General features: G+C 40.3%; 1 protein-coding gene across 1 annotated transcript in view; it reads left to right on the forward strand.

Annotated features, from left to right (window-relative positions):
* SIM1 (SIM bHLH transcription factor 1) overlaps positions 1-17,375 on the forward strand; it is a 68,862-nt gene extending 51,487 nt beyond the window's left edge. The window contains exons 10-11 of the mRNA XM_068985374.1: positions 14,036-14,438; positions 16,645-17,375. Of these exons, the coding sequence (XP_068841475.1) occupies positions 14,036-14,438; positions 16,645-17,375 (1,134 nt within the window). The remainder of the gene's footprint in view (positions 1-14,035; positions 14,439-16,644) is intronic.
* The last annotated feature ends 10,044 nt before the right edge of the window (positions 17,376-27,419 follow it).

A 27,419-nucleotide genomic window follows, 5' to 3' on the forward strand; every position in this document is an offset into this window, starting at 1 on the left:
AGATCCATTACTGCTACCTAGAGGGTGGGACACAGCTGTTTTTGTTAGCTAGGCACCTAAGTCTAGACGAGTCCAGGATTCTGGAAAGAGCAAAGATTCTGGAATTGCGTCTCTCCTCTTAAATATCATACTCATGTGAACTTGGGCAGATTAGGTTTTTTGTTCTTGCTTCATTTGTTGCTTCAGTAAAGGGATCAGTGATTTAAGATGTTGTGAGCATTTAATAAGATAATGTCTGTGGGATCTCAGTACAGTGACCAGAGTGAAGCAAGTATTTGATAAAGGTAGTGTGATGGGTTGTTGTGTGATGGATATGTTAGCATATGCAAATCATATGGTAAACTGCCTCTTAGTCATAAGTTAATTTTCCCTTCCCAAGTAGCTACAGTGTTAATAGAGAGTAAGAGCTCCCTTTTTTGAACTCCTTAACTACATTGCTTTTCTGTTTGTTCAGCCCTTGCCATTTTTGAACTTGTATTCAAGTTATGTATTGTGCATTATTTATACTGCTTCTAATATGAACACCTTGAACATAGAGCTGTATTTCTCAAATCACTTGGCATACTGCCTTGCCAATATTAGATGTTCAGTAAATATCAGAATGAATCATAGAGTGAATTGTTGTAAATAGTTTCCATTGAATGCATGTAAAACCCCAGCTGATGGCTCAGATTTTTAACCGGATGAAGTGTCATTCTCTTTGAGAAGGAATGATTCTTTCACGAGCCCTGAGTCTCAGAGGAGAGCTGGGGGCTATGAATGGGATCTGACATCCATTGCTGGCAGGCATCCAAGCTCTTTGCTGGTCGGTGTTAGCCCACCTTTGGTGGGTGACATGTGGTTTCAAGTTTATTAGAACCAGGGCATCCTTCATCTGACTCATTTTTTAAATTTACCAACATGAAAGCCTGTTTTGAAAATTAAATTTTAAATAAGAAATAGGGATAAATTAAGATGCAGAGTATTCATAATAATAAATTTTCTAAGAAAGAAAAATAGAAGTTTATGCAAAATTAACCACCGGGAGTTGGTGATGGACAGGGAGGCCTGGGGTGCTGTGATTCATGGGGTCGCAAAGAGTCGGACACCACTGAGCGACTGAACTGAACTGAAACTTTCGTTGTTGATAAAATCTAATTAAAATAGGGAATCGAATCATTCCATTTCTTATCTTTAAACAGAGGAGAGTGTCATTACCTTTTCAAAAGAAGAAGAGCAGATATGCTATAAGTTCTAAAATGTGATTTTTTTTTTTTTTTACCTAAAAATGGTCTAGATATCAACAATTGCTGGGAGAACCATCCACAGGTGCTGGCTAATCGATCATAAGTGTCCTCTCTCTCCACCCTTGAAACAGATCTGTGTGCTTTCTGTCAAAGTTAAGTGATAAGAATCATTGGTACCAAAGGGAATTTGAACCTTGAAAATCAGAGCATTTGGAAGAAAAGGCCGTAATGTTTAGGTGATTGGCCAGTCATCTGATTTCTTTTTGCAGCTGGGATGTTGATTTCTTTTTTAAATTTTTTATACTGAAGTATAGTTGATTCACAATATTGTGCTGGTTTCAGATATATAGCAACTGTGATTGTTATATATACATATATATATTTCAGATTATTTCCATTATAGTTTATTATAAGATGTTGAACATAGTTCCCTGTGCCTTACAGTAAATCCTTATTTCTTATCTATTTTATGTATAGTAGTTTGTATCTGTTAATTTCATACTCCTAACTTATCCCTCCCCCCTCCCTTTGCCCTTTGGTAACCGCAAGTTTGTTTTCTATGTCAGTGAATCTGTTTTTGTTTTGTGTATAGATTCATTTGAATTATTTTTAGATTCCACGTATAGGTGATAGCATATAATATTTGTCTTTTTCTGTCTGGCATACTTCACTTGGTATGGTATTTTCTAGGTTCGCCCATGTTGCTGCAAAGGACAATATTTCATTATTTTTTATGGTTAATATTGCATTGTAAATATACACCACATTTTCTTAAACCAGTCATCTGTTGATGGGCACTTGGGTTGTTTCCACATCCTGGCTGTTGTAAATAACACTGCCATGAACACTGAGGTGTATCTCTTCAAATTAGAGTTTTTATTTTTTCCAGATGTGTACCCAAGAATGGAATTGCTGGATCATATGGTAGTTCTATTTTTCATTTTTTGAGGAACCTCCATATGATTTTCCATAGTGGCTGTACCTATTTACATTCTCACCAGCAGTGTACAAGACATGTTTTTTCCAAAAGAGATGTTGATTTCCTTATCCTTTAACCTATGTGTTTTATCTCTGACATGCCAATAGGATGGAACTGAAAATATGACCTCTAGATGATATAATCTAGGGAAAAAAATCATTTTTACAAGATTGTGGTATAACTATTCCTCTCTACTGAAAAGAAAATCATTGATTAAGGACCTTTAGGTCCCCAACCTTTTTGGCACCAGGGAGCAGTTTCATGAAAGACGGTTTTTCCGCAGACCCAGGGTGGAGTGGGGGATGGTTTCAGAATGATGTAAGTGTATTACATTTATGCCTGCCGCTCACCTCCTGTTGTGCAGCCTGGTTCCTGACCAGTCGCAGACCACTACTGATCTGTGCCCCCAGCGGTTGGGGACCTCTGCTTTACTGCATATATATCTGTAACATTTGCATTTTAAGAGTAGTTAGATGCATGTTATTTACTTGATCTTCCCTGCAATGGTATAATGCAGGCAGTCTTTTCCTGTTCTGCAGATGGAAAAATCAAAGCCCACAGGAGGTGATCTTCAGGGCAAGTCATGTTGGATGATAGTAGATCAGGGTCCACCCATATTTGAATTTAGATCTGAATGCTGTTTCTACTGGAATCTCTAATTCATAACTTAAAATAATATTTTTATGCACAAAATATTAATCATCAGTAATAAAAACAGATATTTAATTAAATTATACCTTTATCAGAGCATGTTTCTATTTCTTCAGAAAAAAAGTTTAAAACAAATGGCCTTGTCTCTAATCATTCTATAAAAATGAAATATTTTGCTATATAGGATTTTCTTATTTTAAAATACTTATATTGAAGAAATTCCCTGATAGTCTAGTGGTTAGGACTTGGTTCTTTCACTTCAGGGTCTCTGGTTTGATCCCTGGTCAAGGAACTAAGATCCTGCAAGCCACGTGGTGGGGCCAAAAAACAAACAGAAACGAAACACAAAATCTTAACTTTGAAATGATTTCATACATAAAGAAAAGTTTTAAGGACTGTAAAGTATTTCTGCCTACTAAACCTAGGTTCACTACAGCTTAACATTTTGCCATATTTGCTTTGTCATATTCTCTTTCTCTTTTCCCACCTGCCCTCATTTTTTATTTCTTCTGAACCAGCTGAGAGTAGGTTCCATATATAATACCTCTTTACCTACACCTTACTACTCAGTGTCTCAATATATTGCTTGGTGTAGTGGCTTCCTACCAGTGGGGAATTGCAGTTTTTGTTAACTGCTGCCAAATTCCCTTCCATAGAGGCTGTTATCAGTCTGCATTTCCATCAGCAGTGGGTGGGACAGAGTACCTGTTTGCCCACACTATGCCAAGCGATGTATTGTCAAGCTTTTGAACGTGTGATAATCTAATGGTTAAGAAATGGTATCTCAGGGACTTCCCTGGTGGTCCAGTGATTAAGACTCCGAGCTCCCAATGACAGGGGCCCCAGGTATGACCCTGGTCAGGGAACTAAGATCCCACATGCTGCAACTAAGACTTCATATGCCATAATTAAAGATTCCACATGCTGCAAGATCCCAAAGATTCTATATGCCGCAATTAAGACCTGGCACAGCCAAATAATATTAAAAAAAGAAAAAGAAATGGTATTTCATTGTTTTAATTTGCATTTATCTTACTCAGAAGTTAAACATGTTTTCATATGTTTAGGCTGTTTTAATACTTTTATGAATAGTCAGTTTATGTCTTTTGACTATTTTTCCTTGTGCTTTCTTTTCTTCTGTTATTTTTCTAACTTTTGAATAGAGAATTGAATTGATGTTTATTCTTTCACTTTTATTGAATTAGGTATCTACAGCTAGATATCCCATAAATCTGGATATGTAGTGTTTTAATTATCCTTTTCCTAGAAATTCTGTAGTTTATACTTTATTTTCCTATTTTCTCCAGGAGTTAGTTTTGTTTTTTTTTAGGTGGAAGGATTCTTTTTCAATTGTTCTTAATTTTTATTTGTTATTCATTGAAGTCAGAGAGTGTTGTTTATAATATTTCTACTTGGTCAAATTTCCTAAGTTTTTTTTATAACCTAATATTTTATGAATTTTGATGGCTCGTCATGGAGGCTAAGGCTTATTCCTTATTATCAGTGTGTAAAGTCTGATATATAACCATAGCATTTATTGTTTTTTTCTTTTTTTACATCTTCTGTAGCTTTCCTTATTTTGAAGGGATTTGCCTTATACTGAAAGTGGCATTTTAGTCTCTTATTATTAGGGTATTACTCCTTGTATCTCTATGGCTTTGGCTTTATGTAGCTGTTATCACCAAGTTATTTGATGCATAGGTAGAAAGACAAGAAAAAAAGAATGTTTTTTAAGCAAGAGAATAACATGATTAGATAGGAGTTTCAAAAAGATTTCTGAAGTGGTTAGGTTCTGGGAAATCCCAACACCAAGCTAGGGGTTTGGGAGTTTTGGGGAGATGGCAACCCACTCCAATTTTCTTCCCTGGAAAATTCCATGGACAGAGGAACCTGGCAGGCTACAGTCCATGAGGTTGCTAAGAATAAGAAATGATTGAGCATGCATGCACGCAAGGTGCTCATTTGTTGTTCCTCTGGCAGGAAGACACCAGAAAGACAGAAAGTAGCTTAGTGGTTTCCAGGTACTGGAGAGAATGAAGAGTTACTGTTTAATGACAAGAGAGTTTTCCAAGGTAAAGGTTTTGAGATGGGCAGTGATGATTGCATAGGAATGTGAATATACTTAATGCAACTGAATTGTACACAAAATTGGGTAGAATTGAAAGTTTTATGTTATGTGTTCAGTTCAGTCGCTCAGTCATGTCCGACTCTTTGTGACCCCATGGACTGCAGCACCCCAGGCCTCCCTGTCCATCACCAACTCCCAGAGTTCACTCAAACTCATGTCCATTGAGTCAGTGATGCCATCTAACCATTTCATCCTCTATCGTCCCCTTCTTCTCCTGCCTTCAATCCTTCCCACCATCAGGGTCTTTTCCAATGGGTCAGTTTTTCTCATCAGGTGGCCAAAGTATTGGAGGTTCAACTTCAGTATCAGTCCTTCCAAGGAACACCCAGGACTGATCTCCTTTAGGATGGATTGGTTGAATCTTCTCACTGTCCAAGGGACTCTCAAGAGTCTTCTCTAACACCACAGTTCAAAAGCATCAATTCTTCAGTGTTCAACTTTCTTTATAGTCCAACTCTAACATCCATACACAGCTACTGGAAAAACCATAGCTTTGACTACATGGACCATTGTTGGCAAAGTAATGTCTCTGCTTTTTAATATGCTGTCTAGGTTGGTCCTAACTTTCCTTCCAAGGAGCAAGCGTCTTTTAATTTCATGGCTGCAGTCACCATCTTCAGTGATTTTGGAGCCAAAAAAATAAAGTCCATCACTGTTTCCACTGTTTCCCCATCTATTTCCCATGAAGTGATGGGACCAGATGCCATGATCTTCGTTTTCTGAATGTTGAGCTTTAAGCCAACTTTTTCACTTTCCTCTTTCACTTTCATCAAGAGGCTCTTTAGTTCTTCACTTTCTGCCATAAGGGTGGTCATCTGCATATCTGAGGTTCTTGATATTTCTCCCGGCAATCTTGACTCCAGCTTGTGCTTTATCCAGCCCAGAGTTTCTCATGATGTACTCTGCATAGAAGTTAAATAAGCAGGGTGACAATATACAGCCTTGACATACTTTTTCCCCTATTTGGAACCAGTCTCTTGTTCCATGTTCAGTTCTGTCACTTCCTGACCTGCATACAGATTTCTCAAGAGGCATGTCAGGTAGTCTGGTATTTCCATCTTTTTAAGAATTTTCCAGAGTTTATTGTGGTCCACCCAGTCAAAGGTTTTGGCATAGTCAATAAAGCAGAAGTAGATATTTTTCTGGAACTCTCTTGCTTTTTCGATGATCCAGTGCATGTTGGCAATTTAATCTCTGGCTCCTCTGCTTTTTCTAAACTTGAACATCTGGATGTTCATGGTTCATGTACTGTTGAAGTCTGGCTTAGGGACTTTTAAGCATTACTTTACTAGCATGTGAGATGAGTGCAATTGTGCAGTAGTTGCAATATTCTTTGGTATTGCCTTTCTTTGGGATTGGAATGAAACTGACCTTTTCTAGTCCTGTGGACACTGCTGAGTTTTCCAAATTTGCTGGCATATTGAGTGCAGCACTTTCACAGCATCATCTTTCAGGATTTCAAATAGCTCAACTGGAATTCCATCACCTCCACTAGCTTTGTTCATAGTTCAAGTGGGCTTCCTAAGGCCTACTTGACTTCTCATTACAGGATGTCTGGCTCTAGCTTGGTGATCACACCATTGTGATGATCTGGATCATGAAGATCTTTTTTGTATAGTTCTTCTGTGTATTCTTGCCACTTCTTAATACCTCCTGCTTCTGTTAGGTCTATACAATTTCTGTCCTTTATTGAGCCCATCTTTGCATAAAATGTTCCCTTGGTGTCTCTAGTTTTCTTGAAGAGATCTCTAGACTTTCCCATTCTATTGTTTTCCTCTATTTCTTTGCATTGATCAGTGAGGAAGGCTTTCTTATCTCTTTGCTATTCTTTGGAACTCTGCATTCAAATGGGTATATCTTTCATTTTCTCTTTTGCTTTTCACTTCTCTTCTTCTCACAGCTATTTGTAAGGCCTCCTCTGACAACCATTTTGCCTTTTTGCATTTCTTTTCCTTGGGGATGGTTTGATACCTGCCTCCTGGACAATGTTGTGAACCTCTGTCCATAGTTCATCAGGCACTCTGTCTATCAGATCTAGTCCCTTGAATCTATTTGTCACTTCTACTGTATAATTGTAATGGATTTGATTTAGGCCATACCTGAATGGTCTAGTGGTTTTCCCTACTTTCTTCAATTTAAGTCTGAATTTGGCAATAAGGAGTTCATGATCTGAGCCACAGTCAGCTCTTGGTCTTGTTTTTGCTGGCTGCGTAGAGCTTCTCCATCTTTGGCTGCAAATAATATAATCGATCTGATTTCAATGTTGACCATCTGGTGATGTCCATGTGTAGAGTCTTCTCTTGTGTTGTTGAAAGAGAGTGTTTGCTATGACCAGTGCATTCTCTTGGCAAAACTCTCTTAGTCTTTGCCCTGCTTCATTCTGTACTCAGAGGCCAAATTTGCCTGTTACTCAGGTATTTCTTAACTCCCTACTTTTGCGTTCCAGTCTCCTATAATGCAAAGGACATCTTTTTGGGGGTGTTAGTTCTAGAAGGTCTTATAGGTCTTCATAGAATCATTAAACTTCAGCTTCTTCAGCATTAGTGATCAGGGCATAGACTTGGATTACTGTGATATTGGGTGGTTTGCCTTGGAAACAAACAGAGATCATTCTGTTGTTTTTGAGATTACATCCAAGTACTGCATTTCAGACTCTTCTGTTGACTACGATGGCTACTGCATTTCTTCTAAGTGATTCTTGCCCACAGTAATAGATATAATGGTCATCTGAGTTACATTCACCCACTCCAGTCCATTTTAGTTCACTGATTCCTAAAATGTGGATGTTCACCCTTGCCATCTCTTACTTGACCACTTCCCATTTGCCTTGATTCATGGACTGAACAGTCCAGGTTCCTATGCAATATTGCTCTTTACAGCATCGGACTTTACTTCCATCCCCGGTCACACCTGCAACTGGGTGTTGTTTTTGCTTTGGCTCCATCTGTTCATTCTTTCTGGGGTTATTTTTCCACTCATCTCCAGTAACATCATGGGCACCTACCAACCTGGGGAGTTCATCTTTCAGTGTCCTGTCTTTTTGCCTTTTCATATTGTTCCTGGGGTTCTCAAGGCAAGAATACTGAAGTGGTTTGCCATTCCCTTCTCCAGTGGACCACATTTTGTCAGAACTCTCCACCATGATCTGTCTGTCTTGGGTGGCCCTACATGGCATGGCTCATAGTTTCGTTGAGTTAGACAAGGCTGTGGTCCATGTGATCAGTTTGGTTATTTTCCAGTGATTGTGGTTTTCATTCTATCTGCCCTCCAATGGAGAAGGATAAATGGAAGCTTCCTGATGGAGAGACTGACTGGGCGGGAAACTGAGTCTTGTTCTCATGGGCAGGGCCATGTTCAGTAAATCTTTAATCTAATTTTCTGTTGATGGGTGGGGCTGTGTTCCCTCCCTGTTATTTACCTGGGGCCTAACTGTGTTGGAGGTGTAATGAAGATAATAGAGACCTCCTTCAAAAGGTCCCATGCATGCACTGCTACACTCTGTGCCCCCAGCCCTGCAGCAGGCCACCGCCAACCCACACCTCTGCCAGAGACTCCTGGCCACTTACGGGCAAGTCTGTGTCAGTCTCTTGTGGGGTCACTGCTCCTTTCTCCTGGGTCCTGGTGCATACAAGGTTCTGTTTGTGCTCACCAAGAGTTTGTTTCCCAGTCCTGTGTATGTTCTGGAGGCTCTGTGGTGGGGTTAATGGCGACCTCCTCCAAAAGGGCTTATGCTGTACCCAGGTCTGCGGCACCCAGAGCTCCTGTCCCGGTGGCAGTCCACTGCTGACCTGTACCTCCACAGGAGACACTCAGACACAGTTCTGTCTTAGTCTCTGTGGGGTCTCTGCGTCCTGGTGCTCACAAGGTTTGTTTGAGCCCTCTGAGCGTTTCTGGCAGGAATAGGGTTTGATTCTAAACGTGATTTCGCCCCTCCTACCGTCTTGCTGGGGCTTCTCCTTTGTTCTTGGACGTGGGGTATCTCCTGACAGTTGCTCGAGAACTGCGCAGCCACTGCCCCTGCACCTACTGTCTTGCTAGGGCTTCTGTTCCCTTGGACATGGGTTATCTCTTATGTTATGTGTGCTGCTAAGTCACTTCAGTTGTGTCTGACTCTGTGTGACCCCATAGATGAAAGCCCACCAAGCTCCCCCGTCCCTGGGATTCTCCAGGCAAGAACATTGGAGTGGCTTGCCATTTCCTTCTCCAATGCATGAAAGTGAAAAGTGAAAGTGAAGTCGCTCAGTCATGTCCGACCCTTAGCAACCCCACGGACTGCAGCCTACCAGGCTCCTCTGTCCATAGGATTTTCCAGGCAAGAGTACTGGAGTGGGGTGCCATTGCCTTCTCCTATGTTATGTGTATTTTACCACAATTAAAAATAATTTTAAAAAGAAAAAGAACAGGTACAGAGGACCTGGAAGTGGGAAAAAATGCTGCTATAAACATTCATGTATCGGTTTTTAAATAAATATAGTTTTCATTTATCTGGAAAAAGTGTCCAGTTTTGCAGATAGCAGTTGCACATTTAGGCTTTTTAGAAACTTCTAAGCTCCTTTCCAGAGGGGCTATATCATTTTTCATTCCTATCAGCATTGCACGAGTGAGCCAGTTTTCCTTCATCTTTGTATTGTCATTTGGTATTGTCACTATTTTTTTATTTTCAGTTCAGTTCAGTTCAGTCGCTCAGTCGTGTCCGACTCTTTGTGACCCCATGAATTGCAGCACACCAGGCCTCCCTGTCCATTACCAACTCCTGGAGTTCACCCAAACACACGTCCATTAGGTCGGTGATGCCATCTGGCCATCTCATCCTCTGTCGTCCCCTTTTCCTCCTGCCCCCAATCCCTCCCAGTTTTATTTTAGCCAGTCTAATAGGTATGTGATAACATTTCTTAGTTGTTTGAATTTTCCATCATGTTTTGTCACCTCTTTATCTACTGAGTGAAATGTCTCTTCGTGTCTTTCACACATTTTAGTGTTTTATTTTTGAGTTTGGGAGTTCTTGATTTTGCTTGATTTTGAGTTCCTTACCTGTGGTCAGTGCTATGAGCTACTAAATATTAACTTGTGTTCATATTTTGGCGTTGATCGAGCTCTTTCTTTCTAAGAATAATTTTCTTCATTTTGCCTATGTCCTCGTTTCTTTCTCTCTCTCCCCACTCTCTCTCTCTCTTTTTTTTACATAGTCTCTTAAATTGCTCTGTACCTTACTCTCTGTACCCACAGACTCACAGCAACTGCTGTTGGACTTTCTCTTTTTTACTTATAAGTAATTTGAAATTTGTTATATTCCTTGCCTCCTAATAATGCTGATAGCATAGGTCATGTGAGGTTTAATTTGTGATCCTTGATAACCTTATGGTTTCTTGGGGGAGGATGTGTGAAGAGAGGCAGGTTCAAATGGATGTTATTATCTTTCCTACTCAGAAGCCTCTAGAATGGAATGATTTATTGACCAAAAGTCCTCATAATACCTATAAAATTTGTGTTATGAGATACTTGGGGGGAAATTAACATTAGAGCAAAATTATGACTGACATAATAGCCTTCTTCTTCTAACCATGAAAATAAAAATTCTTGGACTCGTATTATAGTTCTAATTATCTACTTTAAATAAGTGCGACAGGAACAGGAACAGGCATAGGGATCATGTGTTTCAACACTAGAAAGCATACCAAAAATTGCTTTATCATAAAGAATATTAGAGCTGGAAAAGTTCAAGGACTAACCTAACCTCATATGTCATTCTATAGCTGAGGCTAAGAAAGATAAATTTTCCCTAGGTTACCCTGGTGGGCTACAGTCCATAGGGTTGCAAAGAGTCGGATACAACTGAAGCGACTCAGCACACATTCACACCCTGAGAGTAACTATCAAGAATGGATCTGGAACCAAGTCTCCTGGCTCCCTGTCCCTAGGGACTCTTCCATTAAATGGCCCCAACCCTGGTTCAGCTTTTCCTGTTAGGACACAAGAAATTAAATCAGTTGCCTGTGACTGTACATGTGGTTAAGTAGCAGATGTAGGGGCCAGGGAGACCAGGAGTCTTCACCTGTGGCACTTATTCACAGGCGGCATATGTTGCCTGGCTGCCTGCCTCCCTTTCTGCCCTCTTTCTTTCCTCAAACATGTCATGAACAACTGAACTACTTCAGATCAAATTACAGGGTTGTAGTGTTAACGAAGTATGGTCTGTTTTAAAGGGTGGACATGGCTCACGGTTTTTTGTTTTGGGGGGCTTTTTTTTGTCCCATGAGGGTTCTTAATTTCCTACCAGGAATCAAGCTGGTGCCCCCTGTAGTGGCAATGTGGAGTCTTAACCACTGAATACCAGGGAAGTCCACGGCTCCCAGTTTTGATGGTGCACTCAGGTTCAAGTTTATAGGCCTTCTCTTATAAAACAAAGGTTTACGGCTTGGCTTTTCCTCCATACCTCTAAAGCAGTGGGAGGGCTCAGTCTAACTGAACCACCCAACTCCCGCCTGCTTGAAGGTCAGTGCCTGCACTGCTGTGGTTTCCTGATTATCAACAAGAGGCTTCTCTGTCAAATTCTTCTTCAGGTGCTCTTGAAATGTGTACCTCACGTACGCCAGGATTGCCTCATGTTGAATTTTCTTTGTCAGAGAAGGACAGAATGTTCTCTGCTGCACCAACAGCACTTTCCCATACACACTCAGGGAAGGCTTTTCGTCCTCTCAGCAGGGCTCAAAAGTCTTGACTGGAGCACTTCAGAAATAGGCCTGGTTTATACTTTTATAAAAACAAGGAGAGTCTGGGAAATTCCTAGTGTGGAATAGTACTGATGATCTTGAATTTTTCCTAGCAAGCATGTGGATGGTGCTACCAGAGGGCAAATGGATAGCACGCTGGTCCCCACTCAGTCAGGAGAGAGGGTGGCAGCCCCTGCTTGGTGAAATGAGAGGCTGGTATTCAGGGGGAGAAAAGGCAGATGGCAGGTGGGGGCATGAGTAGGAGAAACGGAGCTCGGGGTGCCGTGATATGTCCACCCTACAGGCCTGCAGGAAAGAAGTTCAATTTTCTGTTTTTTGTCATGATGGAATATGGCGATAGCCCATATGTACATTCAGAAAATAATTAAATTAACATTAGAAATAGCCATGGAAAAATCTTGACCCTGGAATCACCTGCAACTCTGTCCTGATATTTATCAGTGTGCTATGGAGTTGCCCCGGAGGAACCTCTGTACCTCATCTCCCTGGTGGAGCTGCCTGTTTGCATAGAGTTGGGGAGGGTTGGGATTCTTTCTTCTGTTCAGGGTGGGCCTGGGAGAAAAGGGAGAGTTTGACTTGTTCTGATAAGCCCTCATCAGGGATCACATTTGCTCAACTAGCGTGTAACATGAAGAACAATAGAGCCTGGGAATTTCTCCTGTCCCTGTGCCTCCCCCCATCCCTACCCCCCTGCTCAACCTCCTTCCCACCTCACATACCCATCCCTCCTTCTTGGGGATGAGAAAGAAAATGCAAACTGGACTTGTATTTTGATTCCTGAATCTATAAAGCAGTTTCAGCCACTTTTCTGGTAATCTCTCTAACATTGAATCCTTTCTTTCTCCTCTCTTCCTTACCATGGAAGAATAAAAGCAGGCTTTGAAACCAGATAAACTGTGGGATGGCTGTGGCATCTTATTAAAACTCAGTGATGCAGTGTCCTCATCTATAAAATGGAGCTATGTTACTGTCCAGGTGGTTGTAAGGATTCATTTATATATCGTGAGTGGTTAGGGTTAGCATATTGCTGGGCACACAGTAAGTTCCCAGTAAATAACATTTATTATTATAGCAGGTAATCTCTCTATGGTACCAAGAACTGTGTTTAGCATTAGGAGACCAAAACCTGGTAGAAATGATTATATTACTGATTTTAATGGCCCTTGAGGAAACTCACCTCCTGGGGAGGTCCTCTGGCCTTTTATGTTTTCTTTAAAGCACCTGACCAAATACTCTGGCAACAGGTGAGCAGTGTGATTTCGCAGAGGTGCAGCCTTGCCTGCAGCTATGTTATCCTGACGAGCCTGTGCATATTTGAAGTTTCACTTTAGAAAGCAAGAAACACATCCTAGTGAACAGGCTAACTTATATGGGACAAGACTTTCCCAAAGTCACATTGAGACTGAATTAGGTTAAGTATTTATTAACTACCTTGCCCTGTATCCAGCATGACTCTCAGAGAGTTACCAGTCCAGTGTGAAGCCTTAAACCTTGCTTTTTTTTTTTTTAATGTAAGAAAAAATGTGAAAAGCCAACAGGAGTAAAATATGGTGCTCTCAGGACTTCCTCTGGTGGTCCCAGTGGCTAAAACTCTGTCTGCCACAACAAACATGGGGGCACAGCCAATTACATAAATAAATAAATATATTTTTTAAAAAATATGGTGCTCTCTTGGACTCTCTTTTTGACACTACCACTTGTGTAGCAATGGAGAACTTGGGTTTGAATTCCAGCTCTGCCAGCTGCTAACCCTGTCATCTTGGGCAAGTCATTTCCCTTCCTAGGGCTTTAGCTTACCTACCCATTTAATGGGTTGCTAATATCTCCACTTGGGATCCCCTGGTGACTCAGCTGTAAAGAATCCATCTGGCAATGCAGGAAATGTGGGTTCCATCTCTGGGTCAGGGAGATGCCCTGGAGAAGGAAGTGGCAAAGCACGCTGGTGTTCTTGCCTGGAGAATCCCATGGACAGAGGAACCTGGTGGGCTACAGTCCAGGGGTCCCAAAAGAGTTGTACCCAACTTAGCAACTAAACAACAACAAATATTTTCACTAAAGCGCTTGTAAGAGTTATGTCGAGTAGCTCACGGGAAGTGCGTCCAGCAGTGCCTGGCATTTAGTTCAGTCCATGTTTGTCGTTAGTTTTATCTCCTTCCAGCGGCCTAAAGGATTTTCTTCGCGGTATCATGACTGACTTGGGTGATCCAAGTCAGGGGAGCCCTGCCTGGCGCTAGAGCCCAGTATGACCTTAAGGATGCTTTCAGACCTTGGGGCCTTTTTTTTTTGTTGAAATGTTCTTTTCTTGTCCTCTCGGTTTCAGTACTCCGGATTTCCCACGGAAAGATCGGAATCAGATCATGAAAGCCAGTGGGGCGGCAGTCCCCTGACCGACGCGGCCTCCCCGCAGCTCCTGGACCCCGCGGACCGACCGGGCTCCCAGCACGACGCGTCGTGCGCCTACAGGCAGTTCTCGGACCGCGGCTCCCTCTGCTACGGCTTCGCGCTCGACCACTCCAGGCTGGTGGAGGAGAGGCATTTCCACACCCAGGCCTGCGAGGGCGGCCGGTGTGAGGCAGGCAGGTACTTCCTGGGAGCGCCGCAGGCGGGGAGGGAGCCCTGGTGGGGCTCTCGCGCAGCCTTGCCCCTGACCAAGGCCTCCCCGGAGAGCAGAGAAGCCTATGAGAGCAGCATGCCTCACATCGCCTCGGTGCACAGGATCCACGGTAAGGGCGAGCTCCAGACTCCCGACGCGCAGCCTGGCACCTCTGGGCAGGGTTATCTTAGTCTAGGTTGGACCCTGGAGTGAACCCCACCCAGTGAGTTTTCTCCTTGGAATTTACAAATCAGAAACTCCAACCAATGGGATCTTAAGAACCAAATCTGCTCTTTTGAAGAGTACTGATTTTGCTGATGTTTCCTTAATCCGTTTTATTTTGGACAGGCGAGTAAACATGATTCCCATTTTAACATTAAAAAAAAGGAAAGGAGTTAAGATAAAGTGAATTAAGTCTATTTCTACTAATGTGCAGTATTTATGCGTTTAAATTTCTTCTGTTTTACTTTCTTCTGTATTCTCAGGCTTCGGATGTGGACAGGGAGTAGCTTGGGGCTGCTTTAGCAGGGTTTCTCAATGAGGACACTGTAGGTGGTATTGGGGGTGTTGGGGAGGCCTGCCTTTGTTTTATGGCCCATCACTCACTGTCACAGGTGTCTTAACCTCCTTGGTCCTCTAGGCATTAAATGCTAGTAACTGCTCCCTTTGTGCCATTACAGCAGCCCATAGTATCCTCTGTGAGTTGAGGATGGAGTGAAATGTGGAACCCATGGGGATTTTCACCTTGGGATTGTTTTATGGCTTTGTGAACACATAGAAATGGGCGCTTCAGTTAAAACATTTAGTGTCATTAATGCTCTTCTATGTCCATTTCAATGTAATCTGCTCAAGGAGACCTCATCCTGTCCATTCCAAGCTTGGGCCCAGGCAGGTCTTGATACCCCTCCCCATTTCATTAAAAGGCAGTGACACTAAGATTGATCCAATGGCCATGGTATTTCTCTTCCTGCTGTGTCTCTCAGATGAGAAATATGCTGGACATTGCAGTTCTCCCCATAAAGTCTCCTGCAAATACCACCTGGGCACTGACTGTTTTCTATGAATGAGTTTACTTCGTTTCCATTTTTGCTTTTTATTTTTCTGCTTTTATTTTTAATTTCTCTAGTTTGGTGGCCTGGGAATAGAAACCCAGGGCAAAGGGTAATTGCTTGCCAAAGAATAGAAGTGAAGTGAGAATCCTGGCTTAACCCACATGGTCGTGAGGGAAATATTAGATATAAAATAAGAAAAGGGAAAAGGAAAGCAATGACTAGTGTGATCCTGGGCTTCTCTGCTGCATTAAGCAGTTTCAGCTTTCATAGGTCCCTTTCTGCTTCTCTTCTCTCTTTTTATATTGACTTCAAACTCTTTGGAGAATAATGTAGTTTATGGAATAATGGTTTGGATGCACTCTTCATCTCTCTCTTTGGTTCAAAACAGGTTATTATTAACATTTAAAATGTTTATTTATTCTTCACTTTATTTTAGAAGCAATCTAAAATGCCAGAGTTTCTATATGATTATATGTGTGTGAAACTGAGCTTTATTTTTTAACACTAGATTTAGGAAGACCATGTTTGTATTTTTGATCAGGATGATATATACATACATATATATCTCCATTCACACATACACATGTATGAATATGTGTAGATATTTTTAACCCTCAAATAGCTTGAAAACTAACATTAGAGGTTTTTTGTAACTCTACTTAAGATACATATAGCAATTTTAACATTTTAGGTGATTTAATGGAAATTAAGGAAATAGTCCAGACTATATTATCCTCATCCTCAATCTTAATTGAAAGCATTTCTAAGCATCAACAGAACACTTCTCTAGAAAATAACATAAACCAAATGTGCATTTTCTTTATTATTTACAGTCAGGTCCCAGGGATATTCATCCATGGACAAATATAAACATAGTTTACTGTTTCACTTGTTGGCGTTCACAGTGCACGAACCAAGTTTACCTTCTAAACTTGTTGTAAACTTCATCCGCACTTAAAAGCCACTAAGAACTATGAATTCCAGGACAATATGTTGACATTCTGTCATGTGCGCCTGTGTCTGTTTCAAATATTGGTGCACATATTAAAAATGAAAGATAAAAGGTTTCTTTTAATAGGGAAAAAAAAATGAAAGTGAAAGTCGCTCAGTTGTGTCTGACTCTTTGCGACCCATGTAGCCCTCCAGGCTCTTCTGTCCATGGAATTCTCCTGGCAGAGATACTGAAGTGGGTTGCATTTCCTTCTCCTAGGGAAAAGAAATTCACTTGCAATTTTGGGGGTGAATTTTGAGACCACTTACTTTTTTACTTTTTCTGGTTTCTAGGGCGAGGTCACTGGGATGAAGAGAGTGTGGTCAGTTCTCCAGACCCTGGGTCTGCCAGCGAATCAGGTGACCGATACCGCACTGAGCAGTTTCAGAGTAGCCCGCATGAACCTAGCAAAATCGAAACTCTGATAAGAGCCACCCAGCAAATGATTAAAGAAGAGGAGAACAGATTGCAGCTAAGGAAAGCGCCCCCAGACCAACTGGCTTCCATTAATGGAGCTGGGAAAAAACACTCCCTCTGTTTTGCAAACTACCAGCAGCCCCCACCGACAGGCGAAGTCTGCCACACCTCAGCTCTTGCCAACACTTCACCATGTGACCACATCCAGCAGAGAGAGGGAAAGATGCTGAGCCCTCGAGAAAATGAGTACGACAACAGTCCCACAGCACTGTCCCGGATAAGTAGTCCCAATTCAGATCGCATTTCCAAATCCAGTTTGATCCTAGCTAAAGATTATCTACATTCTGATATGTCTCCCCATCAGACACCAGGAGACCATCCTGCCATCTCTCCAAACTGCTTTGGCTCCCACCGGCAGTATTTTGACAAGCATGCTTACACATTAACTGGATATGCCCTGGAGCACTTATATGACAGCGAAACCATTAGGAACTATTCCTTGGGCTGTAATGGCTCACACTTTGATGTAACTTCCCATCTAAGGATGCAGCCGGATCCAGCACAAGGACATAAGGGAACATCTGTTATAATTACCAATGGAAGCTGATGTTTTTTTCTAAAATATTTTGTTCTTTAAGGATCTCTGAAACATATTTATCATTTAATGCCCCACTACCAGCATTTATAATGCCACAGATTGTTAGAATGGATAATTTAACTTACTGGGTATTTAACATGTGTTCTTGTGAAATCAAAGACAGAGCACTGGCATTCAGGGTTATACATCGATAATGGAGCTAAAGTGAATACACAGATTTGCCCCTCTATTTATATGGGAGACAGACTAGATTAAATTTTGAATTGAAAAATACTTGTGTAGATTAAGTGAGCATATATACCACATGAAAGGACAGATGGATGACAATGCATTATAATGATCCAGTGAACTTCATACACATAGACCACTATCCGCAATCTGCTGTATATACTTTACATACAGAAATATTGACTGTATTTCATAAGTACACCCCAAGTGGGTAACTTTCCTTAACCCTAGCACATAGAGCATTGGAAAGAAATTTCTATTCCCAAAATAACCTAGAAAGAGGGAGATACATCTCATAAACTAGTTTTTCTTTGTGGTTTCAACCATCTAAAGCATTTGATTTAGGCATAAATTAACAAAATTGCTCTGAATCTAATATGAGAATGAGTTTTCACCTGGTATCCATTATAAGCAATCAGGAAGTATGATTTTGCACCTTACTTTTGAGTTCGACAAAGAACAGGATCACACTGACATAGCGTTAAGGGTTTTTCTAAGTAAAAACACTGAGTGTTGGGACACACATCAAAAGCTTGGTGTGCCCAGTTGGAAATAGCTTAGTAAAGATGGACAGAAGCAGAGAAAAATCAAATGATATCTCAAAACAAACAAGTGTCAGCAGATGTAATCAACATATTGGGAGCTTATAAAAAAAAACTAACCAAAAAACTAACCAAATGAAAACTCAAACTAACTCACCAGGAAAAAAGGCTGATAAGTGAAAAAAAAAAGCCAACAGAAAAACTTAGGAAAACCAGTGAAGTACTACATGACAGCAGTATAGCTGTTTGAAGTGTTTGAACACATGTCAATGCACAGATGTGCAAATGTGACACGTGGAAAGCCTCAGGAGAGTAAGATAAAAGCTTGGGCTGATGGACAAGTGGCTAAAAGGGCAAGAGCAGTTCTCTGACTGAAGGAGCAGGCAAAGTGTTCATTTTCCATATTGTTTGTAAACAGCAAAATAAACTTGGTCTTAGGTTCATGCGATACAGTAGAAAGATGTGGACTAGATGTCAAGATCTCTGAGTTCCAGCTCTGACCCTGCCTGTAACTTATTTTGGGAGCACTCACCATGCTTGAGCCCCAGTTTCTTTATCTGTATGGCAGCTCTAAAGTTCCAAGGTTCTGTGGTTCATTGGAACTGAGCTTGTCAACCAGTTAATAACCATCTGATGTGTGTTACCAAGGCTCATCTTTCTGGCTTTTCTGCACTCAGAGAGAGGTCTAGATGCTTTGAAACTCAAGCAAGTGCATGGGCTCTTTTAGACATGTTATAGCTACAGTCAACTTTCTAGTTCAGCCAAGGTATAGACGGTAGAAACTGTGGGAGAAGTAATATAAATAATATTTATTTAATGCACCATTCTCTAGTAATCAAAGCAAAGTGACACAAGTGATTAGAGAAATTTTGTAGAAAATATTTCCTAAGAGTCCCTTGCCTAAAACTCATGTGATATGGAAGGGGGTGGGGTGTATTGGAAGAACTTACTTATCACTTTGAAGGCAGAACATGACATTGAGCACTCAGGGATTGGTACTATATCTTCATCATTTAACACAGTTATTTGAAAGTCCAGAGGCAGGTGACAATCTGAATGATGGTAATCTGAGAGATGAATACTGTTTGTACATGAGAAAGGAGGCTACATAAAATTAAATAGTTCTTGGGTATGGCAGCAACATTTGTGCTATAAATGAAAAAGGTGCAACTGAGTGAGACAGTCAGTGTATACTTTCAAAAATGTTGAAAGAATAATAAAAACTAAAAATTGAACTATACAAGCTCTTGAACACTTAAACTGAATTTTTGATCAATTTGCAACATGAAGTAAGGTTTTAGGAATGCTAAAATTTTTGTTGAATTCTGTAGATGGACAAATGGTTCAAAGGCACACATAGCTCAAGAATATGGTGCATTTTGGAAAATAAATCTGTACAGGTGGGCATTACTGATGGATACATGTTCTACTAAAAGTGCTCTAAGGTCAGATGTTATCAATATAAAAGGAATGGAATCTCAAGAATCAAGAAAAATGAACTGAAATGAAAGAAAACACTGTCAAAGAAATTTCAGTGGGGTTTTTTATATGAAAGAAAGTTAATTGATGAAAGAAAATATGAACTCTACAAATAGGGGGTACTCAGAAAGAGTAATGCACTTTAAAATGGTTTAACTAATATTTTTAAGTGAAGACAGAATTAACTGAATTACATCTTAACTCAATTTTTGCTAGATTGATCCAGCTTTACACAACCCATTTATATAATTTACAGGTCAAAATTTTTATGGTAGCAGCTTTATAACTTAATACCTATATGTGTATATGTATGTTCCCATGTAAAACTAAACTTAAATTGGAATTAGTTTTAAAATTTGATTTTCATAACTTTACTAAATGCTGAAAATTGGTTGAAATAGAGAGAGAAGTACGATTTTTCTATAACTTTGGGGATTCATAAACATGTGTTATATCCAGTTACTAGTACATATGTGGCAATTCATTAGATGATACAAACCTCATGTTTTCTAATAATGGTAGGAATATTTTTATTTCTCATTTTACCTGTCTGCCTACCTAACTTAAATATTTGTATGACCAAAGAAATAAATGAATATTTCCCCCTCTTCCTTGGGAACATTTAGTTAAAACTATTATTGAGAAGATACAGATTTGGCATATTATTTTTGGATGCATAATATTAATGTCCCAATCACTACAGGTCAACATTTAGATGTGTTACACAGGGTTTTTTTTTGACATAGTATGCTGAGTATAATGGGCTGGCTTTTTCTAAACTGTAATTGCCTGATATAGGATAATATGGCACAGGGCTGATGTGACAATGTGAAAGACAGGATGCAATAAAAGATTTGCCTTCAGTGTTTATACAGAAAACTCATTCATTCTTTCTTGATTATATTTTATGGGGCTAGAATATTTCCACTGGGTGCTATTCTTAATTCTCGGTACACCCTGCTGCCACATGCTGCCTCTGGGCAGAGAATTCCACTTAAACTAGACTTTAATGGGCTCTTCTAGAAGAGGATAATATCCTTCATTTTCTTGTCTCTTTTATTGGGGGATGAGAATCAATTCAATAAAAGATCATTTGGAAAATATGCATCGACATTTTAAAATAGAATGAGAGGATTTTTTCCCCCCAAAACCTAGACCAAATAAGTTTAATAGAAGACACTACAGCTAAGGACACTATCTGAGTACAGATATAATATTTTGTAGCTCTCTCTTTCTTTCAAGAGCTGAATGTTACTAAAATATTCTGTGCAATTCTATTAGTGCTAGTAGCATTTGGATATTTGGAAAATTGAGAATTTGGCTATTTGGGGGTCACCTACCTAGACCAGTGGAAGAGCTTACATTTCCACGTGCTCTTTTTGATTTAAAAAGTTTTAGTGCCCAGATTTGGTTCCTTCATTCACGCAAATTACAGGACAGAAAGATACATCTTGTTTTTGGAATAATTTAATAACAATGTGAATCCTGTGGTTCTCCAAATAAGTGATTCAACTTTCATGTCAGTGTCAGCTTTTGTGAATAAGAATTTGACAGCAAGATCGATTGGTTAGTTCTTTCTGGGAAATGCATTGTAGATAAAACATTCATTTTCCTGCTAAATGTCAAATGAATGACAGAACAGCTATGGACACATGCATAGAAAATATTCTTGGGGAGAGGAATTTTTGTGTGGGGCTCATTTCTTGTGCACAAGAGTTCTACGGGTAATGCTGAATTTGAAAAGTGAGATTGTGCTCATATCCAAATAGGGGTTTGCTCAGAGTTCCTTCTCTAGGACAGTATGCAGAAAGGCTGTGTACATGTGTATATATGTATACACACAAACACAAGTGTAAAACAAGTAACAAGATTCTACTCTGCTGTGCTCCTGAAAAACTGATGGTTCACATGATAAATTCTAATTAATAATTTAATGCCAAATTTTATCATTTTATTTATTGCAGTTTTGCTGCATGGGACTTTGCTTTCATAGGCCTATATAGTGGAGAGTTTGTCCTAATTTTCTGATCTGGAACACATTTAATCACATTTGAATTTGTACCCAACAACCCTGGTGTGTTTACATTTCAAAAGAACTAAAATTGGCGTGGAAAAAATTTTAGAAATACTGTAACTTTTTTTTTCCATTATTTTTCCCCAAAGGGAAATATTTCAAAAAGTGAAACATATGAGTAGGCACTTCAAAGAAGAGATAAAATATTTTGTTTTTTGACTGACGCGCTATAAAAAGGATTATATTTGTGAAGGAAGATACTGATTGCCAATATTTCAAATACCATCTTGCAATGTATAGTTTTTAGTGACATCGTAGTATAAGTCTGTAATTTGAACTTTTACTTTGGAATGTAAAGTAGAAAATATTAGCTATGTCAATGATATCTTGCAAAGTGTTCCCATTTATAATTATTTATATTGTAAATAGCTTTCTGAAGTAAATTCGAAGTTAATGTGCATAAAATGTATTTATTATGTGAGGAATTTTTTGGTTTAAAATATAGTTATCAATATGTAATTTGAGTCTGAATTATTCATTGAAAGAAAAATTTCTGTAGGACAAAACAGACCACCAACAAGAAGACTAGCAATGTAAAAAAAATAAAGATTGTTTTAGCACTAGATTCTCTTGGTAACACACACCCCCACACACCCACATATACTTTAAGAGACCTAGCAATAGAAACTTAAACACATGCACAGTATCTATTAAGTAATGAGCCTGATTTTCATTAGATACTGGAGAATGTTTTCTCAGTTTTTTTAATCAGAACATCTTAAGTGGGCTTGTTTTGGTCTCCACTTTGCTAAAATAAAGCGAAAAATTTCAAAGTATAGGTTACATGTTTAATGTCCAAGGGGGGAAAATAAAACATATAATATTGAGATTATTCAGTTTGCTGTAATTTAAAAACATTAAAAATGTAGTTTGAATACTTTTTCTTTTGGAACTCAAGGTATTTTTAAAATTTAGAAATTAAAGTCAAACAAACAAAAAAGATGGCCAGGTGATTCTCTCTTTTTTTCATTTTCATAGAACCCAATGTGGTATTTTTCCCTTTCCAGGGATTTCTGATTTACCGTGATATATTCCAGAAATGGTGCTTCCCTGGTGGCTCAGGGGTAAAGAATCTGCCTGCAGTGCATGAGGTGCAGGAGACACAGATTCGATCCATGGGGCAGGAAGATCCCCCTGAGAAGGGCATGGCAATCCACTCCAGTAATCTTGCTTGGAGAATCCCACGGACAGAGGAACCTGGTGGCGTTACAAAGAGTCGGACACAAATGAAGTAACTGAGCAAGCACACATGGATTCCAGAAATGGCCAACCATTAGACAATTCAACAAACCTTCATGATATATTTTTAATTCAATGGAAATGGTACTTCTATTTCATAAAGCTTTTTGACAAAGTACCACAAAATATCATTGCCATTAACACAACAGCATTTATCAGGTATTTTTCTACGTGATTCTTTAAATATTTGTTTTAGTGCTTCCATTTCTGAAAATAAGATTGTTTTCACTTACTTTACATTTCAAAATAACTTGCACTTCCAATTTAATTCACAACACTTATGGAATCCGTATTATAATGCCCCACAGAGGATAGACACCAGAATCTTTCTCCGTGTAGGACCTTCTAGGAAAGCACATGGAGAGGGTTTTTGATTTTCCTTATGAGCTTTGAAAGTGTAAATTCCTTACCTCATCATGACAAGCATTTATTGAATCATCATGTGCCAGGCATTGAACCAAGCTCAGATTATCACTGGAGTCTGAATAGACCCTGTCACAGAGGGAAATACCAATGCACTCTATCTCTGCCGATGAGGAAAGTGAGATAGAGTGACTCAGTAATTCAGTGACATAGCTAAGTAAGTGAGTGGCTGAGGTGAAAGTAGAACCCAGGCAGGTTTACTCCAAAATGCTACCTTACTTTAATCTGCTTTAAGTATATAAATAAATAAGTGAAAGAAAATATGGTCTAAATGGTGGTTGCATAAAATAGTTCCTCAGTCCAGTTAGTGGTGACGCCAGTAACTGGATGTGTGGTCTTCAGGTTGTACTAAGGTCATTCTCCATTATCACACTGACACACTGGTCCAAGGCAGACAGAGGCCAATCCTGCTACATCCTTGCACGATAGTTTGCCTTCCTGCTAAGTGAGTGCTCTGATGCTTCTTTTAAATGAATGTGATCCCAAGAAAAGTCTAGGGCTTAAACAAGCTACAAGTAAAATTATTCTAGCAGGATCTCCATAATGTTTGGGAAAAAAAAATGTTGAGACTCTCTCAGCAAAAATATAAGTGGGTTAAACAGTAAGTATAAACTAAATATTTTTTCAACCAACATACTCAAGATATGAGCCAGAACAAAAGGTATGACTTTATCATGATTGCCATTAAATATTGTTTTGTTTCGTGGGAAAATTTCCTTCCTCGTTGGATAAAGACCAACCAAAAACCCATTCCATCAAGAACCTATGTGTGTCAGTATTATCTGTATTATTTAAGGGCCTGCTTTCAAGGATACTCTTCAGGGAGAGCTTAGAGGGCTATTGCAACTCCCACATTATGTATTTTCCCCATACAAGGGAAAATTGCCCCAAAGTTTTCTGACAGTAAGACTGTCTCTCAGAACACAGATGATTCCTGTAAGATGTCTATAAGCAATGGCGCGCTTGCTGGACTGTCCCCCAGAACACAGATGAGTCCTGTAAGATGTCCTTAAGCAATGGCACACTTGCTGGCATCAGTCTGCCTCTGGTTCCCTCTGTGATGGTGATGACTCCTGGGTGCCAGCAACCCCAGCAGCCTGTCCAGCCACCCCGGGTCCCTGGCCTCAGCCTCACAGTGTCAGGAAGGTCGATCCTCTGTAGCATTTCTTGGCCTTTTCATAATTATGCTTTATAACTTAATATGTGCTGTATTTACCAGTGGAATTAGATCCAGGGTGGGAGAAATGTAAAACAGCCTGTGCTTTGGGAGTTTGTAAATAATGTCTGCTTTGTTCAGTTTCCCCCAGGTCAGGCTCCTGTGTGGGGAGTAATTCCATATGGGAATCTGCCTTGAGTGCCATCTAAGTAAACCTTAAAGGGAATCTTGGCAGAATCTCCCAAGCCATAAGGAAATCATTCTCAGTATCTGGTGAGGATTTTCTGATAGCTTTGTATTTTATGTATATATGTATTTTTTTTAAAGTTGAACCTGAAGACTCTTTTTATGGGTAAGATCTCTAGAGTTCACTTAGGAATGGGGAATTGAGATTGAGTGTTAAGAACTGAGGATAATCATCCAGAAAATAATTGAAGTTCATTATTCAGTGAATTTCTACATTTCTAATTTCAACCTTAGTCCTGTGTTAGTCACATGCCCTATTAATTAGGCTAGATACTGGGTCTGCTCATGGTGTGATGCTAAACCCATTTTTACATTTAAAAGGTCAGAGACACCCTATTAAAAAACATTTACAATTCTGTTACAAAATGAAAGGTTATCAATAGTTAAGAAATTTTTTCTCCCAGGGTGAGAGAAGTGGTGGGAAAACAAGCAAGTCTTCACACTGCTTAAATTCTCTCACTCACCTGTGTACCTTGTTAATACTCACATCTGTTAATACCCCATATAATTAGTCCTGATATTTTTTCTGCATGAATTAAAATATGTAGAAAGTGTCTTTTTATGTAAGAGACAGAATTTTATTTTTGAAATTTATTTTTCTTTCATAGACTTTGCTGTTGCTCCACTTAATGTCCTCAAAATGAAATAAGATGGTTAGAGGCTTCAATCACTTTTTCAGGTTCCCTCCGGTTGATTTATGGCCAGGTCTCCTCCTTTAGGGGCTTCCCTGGTGGCTCAGCAGTAAAGAATCTGCCTGCAATGGAGGAGTCGCAGGAGATGCAGGTTCAATCCCTGGGTTGGGAAGATCCCTTGGAGGAGGAAATGGCAACCCACTCCAGTATTCTTGCCTAGAGAATCCCATGAATAGAGGAGTCTGGTGGGCTACAATCCATAGAGTCACAAAGAGTCAAACACAACTGTAGCCACCTTAGCACACATGCCCACTCTTTCTTCAGAGATTGTCATGTTGTATTATTCCAAATTTTTACTCTTTTCTCAAGCTCCCCTCATCCTGCAGATGTCATTTCATTTTACTTCAGTACCCATCTCTAAATGAAGACTTAAAAAATATGTATGTATAACTCTCACACCTGCAAAAATTAATGGTAACTTCTTGCCATTCAGTGTATGGCATTTTGGTGGCTCAGACAGTAAAGAATCTGCCTGCAATGCAGGAGACCCAGGTTCAATCCCTGGGTCAGGAAGATCCTCTGGAGAAGGGAATGGCAACCTACTCCAGTGTTCTTGCCTGGAGAACTCCACGGACAGAGGAGCCTGGTGGTCTACAGTCCATGGGTTCGAAGGTTTGGACATGACTGAGTAACTAACTTTCATTTTCACTATCTTGTTCAGTATGTGATATTTTGCAAATGTAGGAGATTGAGACCAGGCGTGAAAAATCGTCCCTATGTCTTAAAGTCCCGAAGCCTCTCTTTGGACAGTTGCAGCCTTCAGTCCCTCCATGGCTCTCTTCATGGACTTGCCTCATGGTCTTCCTCTCTTTCCTGATTCCAATCATTGCCTCCCCAGGATTTTTAATTGTGTGCTAGTGTTTGCTTGAACCATATGTAGGTACATACCTACACACACATGTGCACGTGCACACACACACACACACACACACACACAGGGTCTCCCAGATGTGGCCAGCCTTCAGTTCATCAAGCCTGTTTTTTGCTCAGTTATTCTTAACTCAAGGCTTCCCTGGTGGCTCAGTGGTAAAGAATGCACCTGCTAATTCAGGAGACTCTGGTTTGATCCCTGGATTAGGAAGATTCCCTGGAGAAGGAAATGGCAACCCACTTCGGCGTTCTCACCTGGGAAATCCCATGGACAGGGGAGCCTGGTAGGCTACAGTCCATGGGGTCGCAAAGAGTCAGACATGACTTAGCAACACAACAACCCTTAGCCCTCACAGCTGCTGCTTAAAATCCTGAGAATGATTGAAATTCCACTCTGAGTTGCAGACTAGGTGTTCTGTAGTTCTTGATTTCCTGAAACATCTTAGTATCTCTCCCCAACATCTCAAAATAGATGGGTCTTTGCCTGCTCATCTCATGAACCAGGTGCCTTCCTGTGTCAAATGAGGATTCTGGGCTCTGTATCTCCAAAAGCTGTGGTGGATATTCAACGAGACAATGCCCTCTGTGGACAGCAAGTGCATGATAGAGGTTGGCGTTTAGCATCTGAGCCTCTGAAAATATGGTTATGCAGTTTTTCTCATTCCTCTCATATGTCATCCCGTCAGCATTCAACTAACAGGTATCAAGTGGCTCCAGGGATGATATGTAGCTCGCTACTGGGAATACAGACGAAACACCTGTGTCAAGAGATCCACGGTGAGGGTGGGAGAGGTGAGGGAGGGTCCGGATGCCCTTCCACTCCACACCCCCCCATGCTGCCCCTCCTTGGATGCCCACCTCTCCTGACCTCCCCTTACTGACCCACTTTTTTTTTTCCTGGACTCCCCGTGTTGACGTTCTTACCAGCTTGGCAGCTGATGTTCTCTAATGTGCTTGTCTGGGCTCTTCTGTTAGCAGGAAATGCCCTCATCTCAGGGACAGTGCCCAACCCCCAGCCCCCAGCACAGTGCCCGCACATGATAGAAACACCATAGATACATGCTCGACTGCATGCTCCCTCACCAAAGATGGCGCTGTTATTTC

Source organism: Capricornis sumatraensis, chromosome 13 (assembly GCF_032405125.1).
Source record: "Capricornis sumatraensis isolate serow.1 chromosome 13, serow.2, whole genome shotgun sequence".
Lineage (NCBI taxonomy): Eukaryota > Metazoa > Chordata > Mammalia > Artiodactyla > Bovidae > Capricornis > Capricornis sumatraensis.